At 47.3% G+C, this 15563-nt stretch overlaps 1 protein-coding gene across 20 annotated transcripts; it reads left to right on the plus strand.

The window, feature by feature from the left end:
• The first annotated feature begins 1069 nt into the window (after positions 1–1069).
• Positions 1070–11767, plus strand: LOC125520702 (ribonuclease 3-like protein 2). 20 transcript variants are annotated; one of them, XM_048685670.1, is made up of 10 exons: positions 1070–1767; positions 2157–2324; positions 2748–3121; positions 5779–5940; positions 8110–8156; positions 8336–8446; positions 9044–9154; positions 9581–9682; positions 10959–11057; positions 11345–11767. In XM_048685670.1, exons 1-7 carry the CDS (start codon positions 1360–1362, stop codon positions 9070–9072), a joined length of 1299 nt encoding a protein of 432 aa, XP_048541627.1. In that variant the 5' UTR covers positions 1070–1359; the 3' UTR covers positions 9073–9154; positions 9581–9682; positions 10959–11057; positions 11345–11767. The 20 variants fall into 20 exon arrangements, with proteins under 20 accessions (XP_048541627.1, XP_048541626.1, XP_048541630.1 ...); XM_048685669.1 differs by lacking the exon at positions 10959–11057; XM_048685673.1 differs by lacking the exon at positions 10959–11057 and having other exon boundaries at positions 9068–9154.
• The last annotated feature ends 3796 nt before the right edge of the window (positions 11768–15563 follow it).

The following is a 15563-nucleotide window of genomic DNA, read 5'->3' on the forward strand; positions in this document are numbered from 1 at the left end:
AGGTAGCCGCCGGCGACGCTTCACTACGGTGGTAACATCGGTGCGGCGGTGCTCCATCGCAGCACCGGACGCCGCCGGCGATGCTCCATTGAAACACAGGGCGCTCCGGTGATGCTTGAGTGCAACTCCGGCGGCCACTGGCTAAGCTCCATTGCAGCAGTGGTGGCCCTCGGGGAAGCTCATTGTAGCACTGGAAGGCTCTCGACGGAGCTTCATAGCAACACCGGCGGCTCCCCCACCGAAGCTCCATCAGCGACGACGTTTCATTGCAACCCCAGCGGAGCTTCAATGATCCGGCGGTGCTTCATTGCATCTCCAGCGGTCCCGACGATGTCCCACTGCAGCGACGTGGCCTGGTGGAGCTCCATGGCAGCACCGGCGACTCGCGGAGGTGTTGCCTTTGCAGCACCCTGGCAGTGGCACCCCTCTCCCTCTTTTCAGCACCGGCCAGCGACACTCAGCAACACGGACCACATCAATGGCCACGGTATTGAGCATGCCGACGCCGCGCAAGTCGCAACATCAATCCACACCGGTGATGGCAGCTGTATGCTTCACTGTAGCGCCACCGCCGGCACAGCAGTGCTCCACCGCATCACCCCGACGGCCACTGCATGCTTCATTGTAGCGCCATCGCAGCACAACGACGACCGCCGCAGGCTTCACGGCAGTGCCACCGCAGCACCCCGACGACCGCCGCTAGCTTCACTGCAGCGCCACCGCTGGCGTGGTGGTGCTCCATCACGGCACCGACTGCCCGTCGTAGCTCCATGTCAACACCTGACGCCGCGTCGGCGGCTTCACTGTTGTAGATGTTTTAAGAAAAAGTGTAGAGCGGTGCGTGGGGCCGTGCGTGCGCGTGTCGAGCGGAGGGAGCGGTTTACGCCAGGAAGAAATCATCCGGCTGGAAACAAACGTTTCCCATGAAAAAAGCCTGAAAAGAGGGGTGCTTCCGCCTTCCGGCAGATTCTCACTCAAACCCGAAAGGGTATGTGGAAATGCAACTATTGTTTGGGCATATTACAACAAAAATGCCACTGGCAGGCCCGCAACCCCCACGCGCAAAAAAAATTCAGGCGAAGAGCCCAGTCCCGCTCGCAGCCCTGGATCCCCTTTCCTCCCATCGCTAGGTTTCCTCCAGGCCGCCGCCGGTCCCTTGTGCGCGGCTCCCTCCGGCGTCATGGCGGCCGGGTAGGGTCCCTCCTCCTCCGCTGCTCCTCCCGTCGGCGTCACCCGCCCCTGCCCCGCTCTCCAGCAGCAGCACTCTACTCCGGCGGACGCCGCCAAACTCTCTTCTCCAAAATTTCATCTCCCCCCTCCCGATCTAGCCAGACGGTCACGCGCACCGGCACGCCAGGGATGATGGAGCCCGCCTCCCGCAAGCGCCGCGCCTCGTCGCCTCCGCCGTCGGGCCCCGTCACGCTGCCGCCGCCCGGCTTCGTGGCGGACAGGGAGGAGGCGGCGGCCCGCGTGGAGCGGCTTCTCCAGTACCAGTTCAACAACCGCTCCCTGCTCGAGGAGGCGCTCACCCACCAGTCCTTCGCCGGCGGCGCAGCAGGCTCGTACCAGAGGCTCGAGTTCGTCGGGGACGCGGCGCTCGGCCTTGCCTTCTCCAACTTCCTCTACCTCACCAACCCCACCGTCGGCCCCGGGGCGCTCTCCACGCTCCGGGCCGCCAACATCTCCACCGAGAAGCTGGCCCGCGCCGCCGTGCGCCACGACCTCTACCCGCTGCTCCGACGCAACTGCCCTCGCCTCGATCTCTTGGTATGTGCCGCGTAAGCGTCCTGAGTTAGAAGCCATAGATCTGCGGGCTCTGTTTTTATATATAGATGTTGTATTAAATCATCCACTTTTTACTGTCCGCTCGAGCGGTTCGATGGGCTTAATTTGAGTGTAAAACATAGAGCTAAACATCTACCTATAGCAGCTCACGCCACATCTTAGCTTTGATTTAGTGATGCAAGAATAAGTTTAGTACTGTATTTATCAATGCTGAAACTGGAATTGGTAAGTACTCCCGCCGCTCCATTCGGGTTCATAAGGCATAATGCATTTCAATTGTTAAGTGATTGATGTTATCTCTTGGAGATGTGGATATTAGATGAACTGTTTTTGGCTACCATTGTGATGTTACTGGGTACACCTTTCTGCAGGTAGGACAGTTTATCCAGTCAGTGAAACAAGAGTTAGAGGATGACCTTGGCACTACGCCCTATGGTGGCACTGTATTTAAGGCTCCCAAGGTGCTTGCTGATATAGTTGAGGCCATTGCCGCTGCTGTCTATGTGGATTGCAACTTTGATCTTGAGAAGCTCTGGAAGGTGTGTAATCCATCTTTCATGTTATTTCCCATTCATTAATATGTTGATCTGAGGTTTCCAGAAAATAACTTAACTACTAATTCTAGTCATAATACGCTGATAAAAATCTATGTAGTTTTCTATGAGTAATCGTATGATTTCATTTTGGTATGACCAATCCAAGATAGCTTTACCAATAATATTTGTGAAAGTTGAAAAAAATGGATGTCTGCTCTCTAAAACGACATATTCCCTCCGTCCCAAAATTCTTGTCTTAGATTAGTCTAGATACGGATGTATCTAATACTAAAATGTGACTTGATACATCTGTATTTAGACAAATCTAAGACAATAATTTTGGGACGGAGGGAGTATTTATTTACGGAGAGAGTAGTTCACTAGAATAATGGGTGGTGAATAATGATATCACTGTTTATTATGTAGGTAACAAGGTTCCTCTTTGAGCCCATTGTCACAGCAGAAACAATAGATGAGCAACCTGTGTCTACGTTGCATGAACTGTGCCAGAAACATGGGAAAGATATAAAATTCAAGACTTGGCAGAAGGGTGGAACAGCGGTTGTAAATGTATTTGTTGGTGGGGCACTTGTTGGGATGGGCTCCTCAGAGCAGATGGTAATCGCTAAGCTCAATGCCACCCGGGATGCATTAAGCAAGCTTCTTGGTGGAGGCAATCAGCAAGTGTTGACAACCGGAGTTGGCCATGGATTGGGGGTTGAGGTTGGAGATCTTAGGGAATGCAAGCAGAAGCTTATTGAGCAGTGCAGCAGGAAGCATTGGCCAAAACCTATCTTTAAGTAAGATTCTTGACTACTCTGTCAGTTTTTAGTTTTATATATCCTGTTCATTAGTTGAACTTTTCCTGCAATGCTCCTCAGATGAGGCATCTCTTTCCCACACCTACACTACAATTGTTTGTTGATCATATATTTTGTTCTGGGCATCTTTAGAACTGTTTCACTGATGCACATATTTTTTGTTTCTATATTGTAATTTTACCCTTGTTCCCATTTATCTTAGGGTAGTATCTTTTGGTCATTTTTGTTAAACAACCTTACTAGGTAAATAGTACTTTGACCTCGGTAGGTCTGGAACAGACTTGTCCAGACCATCACTCAGATGTAGTATGGAAACCACTAGTTTGGTTTGATTGCCAAACACTACAGCATGAACACGTGGGAAAGAGATACCTGATCTGAGTGATTGTCTGGACAAGTCTGGTCCAGAACTACTATTTCTGGTACACAACCTTACTAGGTAAATAGTACTTTGACATCGGTAGGTCACTAGATCTGGAACATACTTGTCCAGACCATCTCAGATGTAGTATATGGAAACCACTAGTTTGGTTGGATTGCCAAACACTATAGCATGAACACCCCCCTCCCCTCCCACCAAAAAAAACTCGATTACATGGTTCTTAATTCAAAATTTGTTTACTTATATCTTCTCTGTTACCAGAAAAAGGGAATTTATGTTAAAAAAAAGTATAAAAGTGGAAAACAAAAGAGTAATGCCATACTTCATAAACTAAAAAACTATCTGCTAATACCGTTGGGGAAGCTTTCATGCTGATTTAATGTCAAACCAAAGTGATTTCTGTATTTTGTTTGAATCATGGTTGTACTATATACCCCCCCACCCCTCTCTTAGAAACCCATAAAATCAATTGATCATTCTTTGTACATTTTAGCATCTTAGTTAGTGCTAAGTCATTTCTAAAATGAAAAAGTGTACACTTTTCAACCTTAAACTATGGCTTGAGTATGTCTTTTCAACCTAGAACTCCAAAACTGTCTAAAACACTACCTTGAAGTATAAAAACTGTGCACTTTTTTAGTTCCCCCAACATTGTGTTTCACAAAGTTATTTTGACTAAAGCGGCAGCTACTTGACATGATTATTGTATGTATGCATTGAGCCACCTTGCAGTGATCTACTATCTTAACCAATCAGAAAATTAGAAAATTTGATGGGCATATATCTTTCCTTTATCCCATTCTCTCCCATGCCCGCTGATGTTCCTTCGGGCATCGACCCACAACCTCCAGTGCTTTCGTGTTCCTTCCTAGAAGCCCATGCCCGCATTTCCCCTTCCTCACTTCCTGTAACATTCATCTCCTATCTCGCTTGCGCGCCTAGCCTGCTTCATGCTACCTCCCTGCCCACACATAGAAACCACCCACTCACACATCTTCCTTTCCATGCACCCATCACCATCCTTCCTCACCTTCAGTCTTGACCTTCCCGTATTCGTGTAGAGATCAATATATGTAACAAATCAAGGAAATCCTAACTTCCATATTTGCTGGCAGCCTGATCCTTCATGGTTCTTGCTCAATAGTAGTATTATTGCCCCCCCCCCCTTTTTAAGAAAATGGGCAGTAAACGATGACGCGAACCCCCCCCTCCCCCCCCCCCCCCCCCCTGTGAGGACCTCGCATCGCCCTCCTCGGTGGGTTGCGGGTTAGGTTTTCCCATCTCCACCACCACTCTCTTCGTGTCCTCCTGCACCGCCATCACCGGCAATCGGCCGGCCCATGATGGCGGCGGGGCGCTCCTCCCTCCCTCTACCCTTGCTCCTCTTCGTACCTCCGCGCATGGCGTTGTCAACAACGTGGTTCCGAGAGCCATTGGGTTCCACTCGGGCATGGTGGCGTGCAACTCCCCTGGTGTTGCGCGCACGGGCTACACGTTCTTGGCCGCCGCCTCGGCCCGTCATTGCCTTGGGATGGGAGATGCCCGCCGAGGCATGGAGGTGATGTGCATCGCTAGATCTGTCCAAGAAGGCCAGTCCATGGCGTCGTTTGTTGGCCTCTGCAGTGGAGCTGTTCGCCCCCATCGTCGGCGCGTGGGGGCGATGCAGTCATGACCTCTGACCTTGGTCCGTTGGTGCTTTGGCTGGAAGGTGCTTGCCCACGCATAGAGTTGCCGCCCTTCGCTAAATTTGACCGAGAGAGTCGGTCTGCGGCCTCGTCTTGTGGCCCATATGGTGCATCTGGCGTGGCGGTTTCTTGCATGTTCACGAAGATCTGGGCTCAGTTGCAGCTGCTGTCACACCAGTGGTTCTGTACGGTGGAGTTTGGATGCCCGGGCGGTGGCCTTGGATGGTGGGTTATGCGGTGGCCTTGGATGGTGGGCTATGCGGTCGACTCTTCAACGGTGGTGTTGGGTGCTATCTTTGTCGGCGTGGCTGTGAGGGGAGTAGAAGCGGGTGGTCCTATGTAGCTGTTGCCGTGGGTGGCAAGCCCTGATCTTTAGCTGGAGCAAGTCCTTGGTTTGTTGTGGTGGGTCCTTTGTCATGATGGGTCTAGTGGCTCGAATACCCTTGACAAGGTGTGTGGGAGGGGCCGAGTGAAAGCTTAGCGCCTTTGAATGCTTACCACTTGTTGCATTATCTAACTTGACATTTTGCCTAGATCAACCCTACACATTTGCTTCGGTTTTTTTTCAGGTTAGAGAAGGAAGATGGCCCGGCACATGATAGGACATTTGTTTACTCTGTTCAGGTAGAAAGCCATGGTGGTATTTGGGTAACTTTAAGTGATAAGATGTCAAGGGTAAAGGATGCGGAGAATTCTTGCGCGCAGAAGATGTTGGAACATATATTGAAATTGTGAGATCCATATATTGTCCTTTGGAGAGAACATATTTCTATTTCTATCCCTTTGTGAACCTTAGGCTGAGGTTGTGTCTAGCAAAAATAATAGCAATACAAAACTATATTACATCCCTTGACAAAAATGATGATTCAAACTTTTATACAAATGTTCCTTTGCCGGAGTTAGGGATCCATGCACTTGAATCCTGACGCTACATCCTGGTGGCGACTACTAGGAAGGAGATCCTAGAAGCCCACATCGTGGTGGTGACTCTTAGCATGTAGGTGGGAGATGAGCTCAAGAGAATTGAAGGAAACCGTGGTGAAGCGAGAGCCAAAGAGGTGAACGAGGATGAAGGAGATGCACCAGGATTTTCTGATGCGGGTTCATCCTGTCCATGTCGATGAAACCATATAGTTTGAAAAAGCGCTACTATGAGATTTTCGTCGCAAAAAAAGCAGTGGGACAGAAGTTAGCCTTCCTATTTATCTATGCACTCCGATGGTCGAGATGCAGTTCTATACTTGCCAGTTTGTTTTTTAGCCAAACAGATGCTTCTCTAAAGCCATGCATATCGGTGTAGAATCCAGTGTTAAGACTGAAAATTTGTTTATAAGCTTGAAATAGCATGTCCATCTTGATAGTAATGACACTGGCTTCTTTTACATAAATATCACATAGAAAATTGAAGGATGAGAAATAAATTTCCACGTACATACATAAAATAAATTCAGAAAGTAACTATGAATAAATAAGTTGAAATAACAAACTATACATATACTATGATTAGGAGATGGTATAATACTTGCCCACAACCATGGGATTGATGGTTACAAAATTTAAATATATAGTTTTTGGAGAGCTTAGATCAAAAGAACCTCATCCTAACTCATGTTTTCTTATATTGGTATAGATTTGCTTATCTCGTCTGTTCAAGAAATCCTTGGGTTTGTGGTTGTTGAACTGTCCTTTTTCAACAGTTGCTTTATAAACACTCTAGGAAAATGTTAGAAGATGGGATTTTCTTCTGTTAACAAACAGCGAAATTGGCAACCCGAGTTATCACAGCCCACTCAGGTCATTTTTGATTCAGTGATTCACACAATGACAAACAAAATCTAGGCCTTGGTTCGCGGTCAATGAACACAAGCTATGTTTCTGATATACGGAAATTTAGCCACATTGTAGGACAGTAAAACTGAGCAGCTTTCCAACCATCTAATGCCCTGCGCGTTTCTGGCCATCCATTTTCTTGACTTGGGCAACCTTGAATGTTAGTCTGTTGTCTACTCCGGCTTTCACCATAGATTCTGATTCCTGGGCCAAAAAGTCCTAGAGGGCTGCTTTTCTAGAGGAAAATTTGGGGTGTGTTTGGTTTGTGCCTCAACTTGCCCAACCAAAAATTTGGCATGACCAAAGTGAGGGCATAACCAAAAAATTGGCAAGTTGCTATTGTTTGGATTTTAGCCATTGTTGCTTTCCAATTTTTTGGCAAGTTATTCATTTGGTTTCCAGATTGAATTGATTTGTGCTCTTATTTGATTCTAATTTATTATAATGTTGAGCCAATAAAAAATACATACAAAACTTCTTTTGTAAAGTATGAACACTTAATTAACTATAACATGCAAAATTATTACACGTACAACTTTTTGTAGAAAGAACAGCTTTTGAACTCGACCAAAGTCATCAAATGCACGGCTGCCCTTTTACGGAAACTGGGACAATTAGTTGCGTGATCCAGGGGATTAACCGATCCAAACAACCAACTTTGTAATTTACCCGTTGGCAACGCTTGTTTCCTCGGATGATTAATCCGCTGTACGAGATCCACATAACACGCAAGAGAATACGTGTGTGGACTATTGATTTGTCGTTCCCATTAACACGCACGAGATCCACATATCAGCGGGCGAGAGACGTGCTTGCCAAAAATTTGGCGACCGATTTCAGCGCCCTCGATGCGCCGATGTGTTGGCAAAAATTACACGGAGCTGGCCGGGGCGGGCTGGGCGAGCCAATATTTTGGCTGCGATCCAAACAGCGACCAAATCGCACGGGTCCCACAGGTTAGGGCAAGGAGAGCCTGCGCGGGAGATGTAGGCCGACACCATGGCCGTTCGGCTGAGCACAACTTGTCCGCCGGGATTTGTAGAAGCAATCATTCTTTAGTTTCTTTGCAGGCATTCATGGCAGGTGATGTGCCCATCCTTCTGCTGCCTCGGTACATGTACGTGTATTTATGCCCCTACCACTCTTCACTAATTCTTTCCACTCCGGAAACACAACATCTATCAGCATGGTGCTCGGCTAGGTTCGCCTGTATTTCTTTCCCGTTCATGTACAATTCCTTCTTACACCAAACAATTACATTATCCTGATATCCTCTCAATCCCAAATTTTGTGCAGGTGATGTTCATACTGGTTGTGGTCAATTTATTTGGGCAGATCTTGGAGGCTGGTACTATTTTCTTACTTCGGAAATTCTTCAACTGATAATTTCGGATGGCCTCTGGACAGGTAATTACTTCAAGTGTACTGCCAGACCTTATCCTTCCTTGTTTTACCATCCATGTTTTTACGGCATACGATTGCTTAGATTATATATTCTGTTGACCCCTGGATGTGAGATGAGTCTTTGTACTTGTCATTATTTAGTATAATTTCCTATTATAATATTATTTTCTGTGCCTGGTATTGTCGAAGCAGATTTTCTGGACTTCTCATTAGAAGTACATAATTAGAATTTAAAGTCTTGGATTCAGTCATAGTCAACTGTGTTTGGTCAACTTGAATGATTCTTGGCATAAGCTATGCTTCGTACAAGCTAGAGGGGGTGTTTACTGTTTACTGTATGTATTTAGTTTTATTTTATGGAATGGCCACATGAGATTGTCCCAGAAATTTATATTGGTGTGAATTGGTTATGTGGTACTATATACACAAGTTGTGCATACAAGGTGTTGTTTTTGTACTACAAAGGAGAAAGTTGATCACCTATTTTTTATGGCGGCAACCTAATATGGTGGTCAATTTTGGAAATAAGAAACACTGGTTGTTTTGAAAAGGAATCTTTTAACTTCCTAATCAGTTTTTGTGTTCTCTACTTTGCTACAGATTTGTTTTTGGTCCCTATTGCAGAATAGTGGAGGGGGAGCAGGCTTTGGAAGCTCGTGTATTTGGTTGGGGTTAAAGTTTTGAGCATCCGAGAGGTTGAGAAGCTGCTAAGTACGTGCTAATTAGCTCGTGCTGTGTGCTGATTAACCTGATGCCTTTTAGATGTTAAGCTTTTGCTGTGACCCAAGCTTATCTTTGAGCCTTCTCCTTTTGCATGACTTCAAAATCTTGCTGGAGGCCACTCCTATTAATAAATTATATTAGTGGGAATACAGGTTTATCTGGCATTCCAAAAATATGTCCTCAATACGTAAATTTAATTTTTGAGTGAATGATTGCTATATCGACACACATACGTAATTTTTACTTATGATGACTTCCCTTCTGTCCATGCTTACCCTGTATACAACCTTCTGTCCATGCTTACTCTGTATACAAATACAATTATGTTAATGGCTTAGGTATCCCCATAAATATTGTTGTCTTCTGTCCATAATATTATTTTCTCACGATTTTATTTCATTGTTGGTATGATAGAGCATAAGTGAGCTTGGGGTAAACCTGTCTGGTTTCGCACGTCAAGGACATGCTTGTATACCAGCTTCCCACCATCGTTGTTAGCGCCAACAATATGAAGTGGTAAACTTTCTATCTCATTTATCTGCTTTCCCTCATAGTTTTCGCACAATTTTTTTAATTGTGATAACTCATTATCACAATTCATCATTCTTGTTTACGTGATTGGGTAGTGGCTATTTTCTTCCTTGTGAAAGAGCTAATCAAGCTCAGGGATATAATTGCGATTCATTGTCTTTTTTGTTCCAACGACCGTTACGATAATCTGACATGACAAAATAACTGTGACATTATGCATCACTTGTAATTTTAGTCCTCATAGATTCACAGAAATCGTAAATTGCAGCAATTATTTTCGAGGACTAGTTTTTATGGTCTCTAGGCAATTGAAAAGGAATATAAGTCTACATCCATTTTACTTTTGGAAGAGGCAATTGAAAAGGCATAGTTATGCTGTTGTACATCCCAGCCTTTCCTTCCATTTGGATGGTTTTGATCTCAAACAGCTACCGTGTACTTCCAGGCTTAGCAGGCCCGGTCCAATACACGGATATTTCGTTGCTAACAAAAGAAACATTGGTTCACAAATTAGGATTACCCGGGAGCTTGCTGCTTGTCTTTAATTCCATGAAGTCCAAAATTATTTCCATGCTCGCCACCACGCTCGCCCCTGGTGTTTGCTCCTGATCATCCTCTACCGCTGCTTCCCATGCTAACTCTGGGCCGCCAAAGCTTCTTGCTGCCCGTGCTCACCGAAACTATTTCATGCTCGCCACCAAACTCGCACTGGCGTTTGCTCCTGACCATCTTCTGTTGCTTGCTTCCTGGGCTTGCTATATGGGCCGCCAAAGCTTCTCGCTGCCTGTGCTCGCTGACTGATGCTGAAGATTCTCGCTGCCCATGCTCTCCCTGTTGGAGCCGATACTACTTCATCTGGCTGCACTGGGAACCGGACACTATATGAAGCAAATTCTCCAAGCTTTGGGGAGCAAATTTTGGCTAGCAATGTCGAAACGAATGCTGATGGCAGAAACAAGGAGTTGGGAAAATTATATGTTTTTGTTTGCAGGTTTGCTATTTTAAGTCGAGTGGCAAATTATTTCAGTTCATTTGATTCACACTATCAAGTTCATCAATTGATGTACTTACATCTCCACAGATCTGCAACAACAATAATTGAAGTATGATAAAACTGTCTTGATGACTCATTTATAAAGATATCATTATTCCTCACATCTTTCCACACAAACGTCAGAGCTTGGAAAGTAATTACCAATCTTCGTATTGGAAGTAGTCTTTGCTTATTAAGCACTAACTATTTTTGACACATTTACCACAGTTTAAGTTGCTGCACATGGCGCTTATTGCAGACCCAGTTTTTAATGTGGGTATCACCAATATACACCATTCACACCCCGTTATGAAATGCAACGTCCAGGTAATTAGTGTTGTAAGGCTACCTTTAGGAGAGATATTTTTGGTTGTACTGCTAAAACTAAGGGGCGTGCCATCCAGGTAGAAAAAATATACCTGCTGCACACTTGTGGGAACTAATTCATAAAACCTTCAATCAAGATGAGTATCTAGTGAATCCCACAGCGAAGCAAAGCGTGGGCATGTGACTAGTTTGTTCCATTTTGCTCGTGAAGTAGTATTGAATTGTACAACAACCTGAGCTGAAAGTTCTTCTGTATCATCTGATTATTACCTGTCTTGCTTGCGCAGAGTCGGTTGATGGATTAAGAAGCCTCTCATCCTTGGAACTCCAAACTGAAGAAGGTGGCGCTGGAATGTAACAGTTGTGATGAGCATTTGCAAGATTAGGGTGGCCCATGCCTGAGATTAAGAAGGCATTTCGCTGAGACAGTGTGATGACCCCTAATTATTTTCTTCTTCTTCTTGGGATGATGGCTCCTAATTAGCAGCTAGCTACAGATTATGCGCAAAGGAGATAGGGAGAGAAAGGTACATGTTGATGAAGATGCCGCTGAAATTTGACAGTTGTGATGAGCATTTGCTACATATTAAGAATCTTTGTCGCTGTGACGGCATGTTTGTTGATGGACGGATGGATACCATTTCTATATATCGTGTGTGACTTTCCCATGTCATTATGAATCCATTATGGTACTTTTTATTGTACTGTTATTATAGTCTCTTGAGGTGTGGTTGATCCAAATGCATGAGTGAAAAATCTTAGCACATAATTATATATCCGTGTCTACAAGTTTCCTTATATCGGATATAGTTGGCGTGCAAGACAAGTGCACAATAATTGTAGCAGTATGTTCTACATCAAATCAAATACTCCCTTTGCAAACATTTGTAAGATGTTTTAGATCACTAAAGTACTACTGTCTTGTAAAGTTTACAGAGGTAGTATATGTTACAAGCGTATACTTTTCTGAACTAATACGTGTCGATCTTCATAGAATTCCAGGTTAAATTGGAAAACCATTTCCTCGCAAAAATAATAATTTGAAAACCATTGTTTGGGAACTTGAGATAGCGTGCCCATTCTGAGTATAAGTGTATAACACTGAACTTCATTGCATAAATATGACATAAAAAAGAAACTTGGTTAGCAAGGAAAATACAGTTTTCACCTATGACCCTATGAAATTAATTTCGTAAATATATCACGTAAAAAGTATTTTTGTACGCACGGAAAATACAGTTTTCAAACTGGCGCTGTAGTAGTTTTTTCTTTAGAAAAAATAGCACAACGGACAGCCCGTATGGGCCGAAAGATGGCCCGTTACATATTCTTACCTTTCAAGGCCCGTTGTGGCAGCACAAAAGATCTCTCACCTCCACATAACAACATTCCCATCCATCCATCACATCAGATTAAGGGTTTCCGCCGCCGGCCTCCTCTTTTCTTTTTCCAATGGAGAGCAGCAAGAAAATCGAATCGACTTTGCCGGAGTTCCCCGCCCACCTCTTGGAGCGGATATTCCATTTGGTGGGCGGCTGCGTCTACTGGGTCTTGCCGATGAATAAGACTCCATTGCTGACCTCCCACCTGGAGAATGGAGCCAACAAGATATAGCTATTGTGGATGCAGGGGAAGGCAGGCTTGGGACGTTCCGTACAGGTTATGAAAATGCAAGTGGTGAATCTTATCTCTGTTATTCCATTTGGCAAAACAAAGGCGAGAGTTCCGGCGACTGGCAGATGGAGAAAATGTCACTAGGTTCTGGGTATCGGTATAATATCGAAGGTGGAACAGAAAACTACTTGATCCTACTAAGGATAGAAGCTCAGAACATCTCCAGCCGTTGGCCCCCCACGCCTAAAAATCGCCTCCTGAGGGTGAGCCGGCGCAAAAATTGAGTCTGGGAGCGAGTTGGTCCCTAGCCGCCGGTCCCAGGGCTGCCCCCAGGCGCGTTTGAAAATAAAATTTGTATAGCAAAATACGATAAATTTTGGCGAAGTTCGGCGAAACACAATAAACTTCGGCAAATTTGGGCATATATTAGACATGTTCGCCGGTTTTCGTTACATAGCAAAATAGATAATAACTAAACTAAAAGAGAAACTGGCTGAACGTCGAGTAGTCGCCGTCGTTGCCGCCATCGTCGCCGCTGTCGTCGGACTTCTCCTCCTTGACGTAGCCGTCTCTGGTGGACCCCTGACCGGCGTCGCCAACGTGGGCTGGTGGCGGTGGCGCGTCGTCGTCGTCGCTGTCGCAGATGACGACGACCCCGCCTTTGTCGCGGCCGCGTCGGCGCTCCGCGAAGCGGCACAGGGCGGCGCACTGGCGCTCCTTCGCCTTCTCCAGGCGCTCCTTCTCCATCGCTATGGAGTCCCTGCGCGCCCATTCCAGGGCCGCGTCGTCGTCGTCGAGTTCCGTCTTCACCGGCGCGAGCCCCGGCTCCGTCTTTGGCTTGACGAAGCACGGAGGAGGAGCCGATGAGGAGGCGCGCCGGCCGCCCTCGTTGATGACGATACCGGCGCTGCGAGTGCGCCGGCCGAGCGGCGTCTCCGCCGCGGGCTCGGCCTTGACGCCGAGCAGGGCCGGAGCACCGGAGGAGTGAGAGGAAGAGCGCGAGGAGGAAGAAGAGGAGGAGGACCCAAACCTCCTTGGCGCCCATGGCCCGACGCGTCGGTGGTGCAGCGGGGCGGCCGCCCTCGCCGGGTACGCCAACAGCGGGTTGTTGCCGCCCTCGAGGTGCGTCAGCACGCCCTCGAGTGTGCGGCCGGGGACGCCCCACCACAGGTGGCACCCCTCGCTGTTCTTCTGGCCGCCGACCACCGGCGCGTCGTTGGTGGACGCCAACCGCTGCCGCTGGCGGCGCTCGAAGTACGCCGCCCAAGCCGCGTGGTTGTCAGCGGCGTACTGCGGGAGGGAGAGCTGGGCGTCAGTGAGGGAGGCGCGGACGACCTCGACCTCCTCGGCGAAGTAATTTGGCTTGGCAACGGCGTCGGGCAACGGGGGAACGGGCACTCCCCCGTTGCTGAGCCTCCACCCCGTCGGCTCGGCGCGCATGTCCGGCGGCGCCGGGATGTTCGCCTGGAACAGGAGCCAGGACTCCTATTCGCGCAGCGAACGACGGCCGAAGCCGTTGGCCGCCGCCTCGTCTCCGGGGAAACGTTCTGCCATGGCGACGGGCTCGGGAGAGGTAGAGAGGGAGAGGGAGGGGCTGGGCGGCGGCGCTTGGGAGAGGTAGAGGGAGGGGCTGGGCGGCGGCGAGGGGCGGGGCTGGTGTGGGCACAGACGAGTAAGGCCACCGGCTATATAGCCGCGCCGCGCCCGTGTGAACGCGTGCGAGGGAGGGGAGGCGTCGGCTCGCCGTCCCGTGACGCGCCGCCCGTGAGGAATCAATGGCAAGGCTGACCGGCGGCAGCCTTGCCATTGATTCCCCGCGGGAACCGAGGCCGTTGGGGGAAGACGAGGCGCCGTGTCGCTGACGCGGCTGGTCCGCGGCTTTTTCGCGCCAAAACAGCTCGCCCCGGCGCTCCCGGACGCCCCCAGCGCGTTGGGTTCGGCCTGGATCCGCCGGCGCTGTTTTCGGCTTAGGCCGGCGAAAATCGGGCTCATGGGACGCGACTGGGCCGTTTTTTTGGCGCCGGCGCGAGAAAATCGCCTGAGGAGGCCTTCCTGGGGCGCGGCTGGAGATGCTCTCAGAAGTACTTTTCGTTAATAACCCCACCAATCGTGGAATTTTTCAAACTGGATGTCAAGACAATGCAGGTTGAGAGGATTTGTGCTGAATCTCACGGGTTCTCTGGTTCTAAAGCGTTCATATATACCAACTTTCCACCGTCATTGTTGTCTTTACCGACAGTATGAAGCGGTAAACTATCTATTGCATCCATGTTAGGTCCATCCGTTCATGGTTATCTCCCAGCTTGTCTAATGCCTAATAGTTCAATACTGCACTTGGTTGTTCTTGTTTGCATCATTTAGTAGGGGTTATTTATCTTGTGCTAGGAACATAATTGTGATGCGCTGTCTTGTTTGTTTGTTTGTTTGTTCAAATTGTTGTTTTTAGAGAATCAGATAGGAGAAAAGATCTTTCACATAGCTTATGTTCAACTATTATTTTCAAGCAATATTTCATGGTCAAGGTATAGAAAGATTGATAGATACAGTTTCACCTTTTGAGTATTTCACTCACCTCAGGAAAATTCATTCCATTCAAGCATGGCTACTCTTGTCTCTGTTTCTTGAGAAATAAATAAGCAATGAGGCAGGAAAAGTGTTCTTTTGGTCATGTTCACATATATGATTTTATCTTCATTGTTGTTTCAAAATAAATATGATTAACTTATACAGTCACAAATAAGAGCCCAACTCACTGCTCATGTATCTTGTTCCCAAAAGCTGTTTTATTTGAATCAGCCTCATAAGATCTGTTATAGGCGGGGTGCTGTTTTTCCTTTCCTTTTAAAGATAGTTGGAACATTTCACCCGCCTCTTCATGAGTCTCTCATGCCA

This window comes from Triticum urartu, chromosome 7 (genome assembly GCF_003073215.2).
Source record: "Triticum urartu cultivar G1812 chromosome 7, Tu2.1, whole genome shotgun sequence".
Lineage (NCBI taxonomy): Eukaryota > Viridiplantae > Streptophyta > Magnoliopsida > Poales > Poaceae > Triticum > Triticum urartu.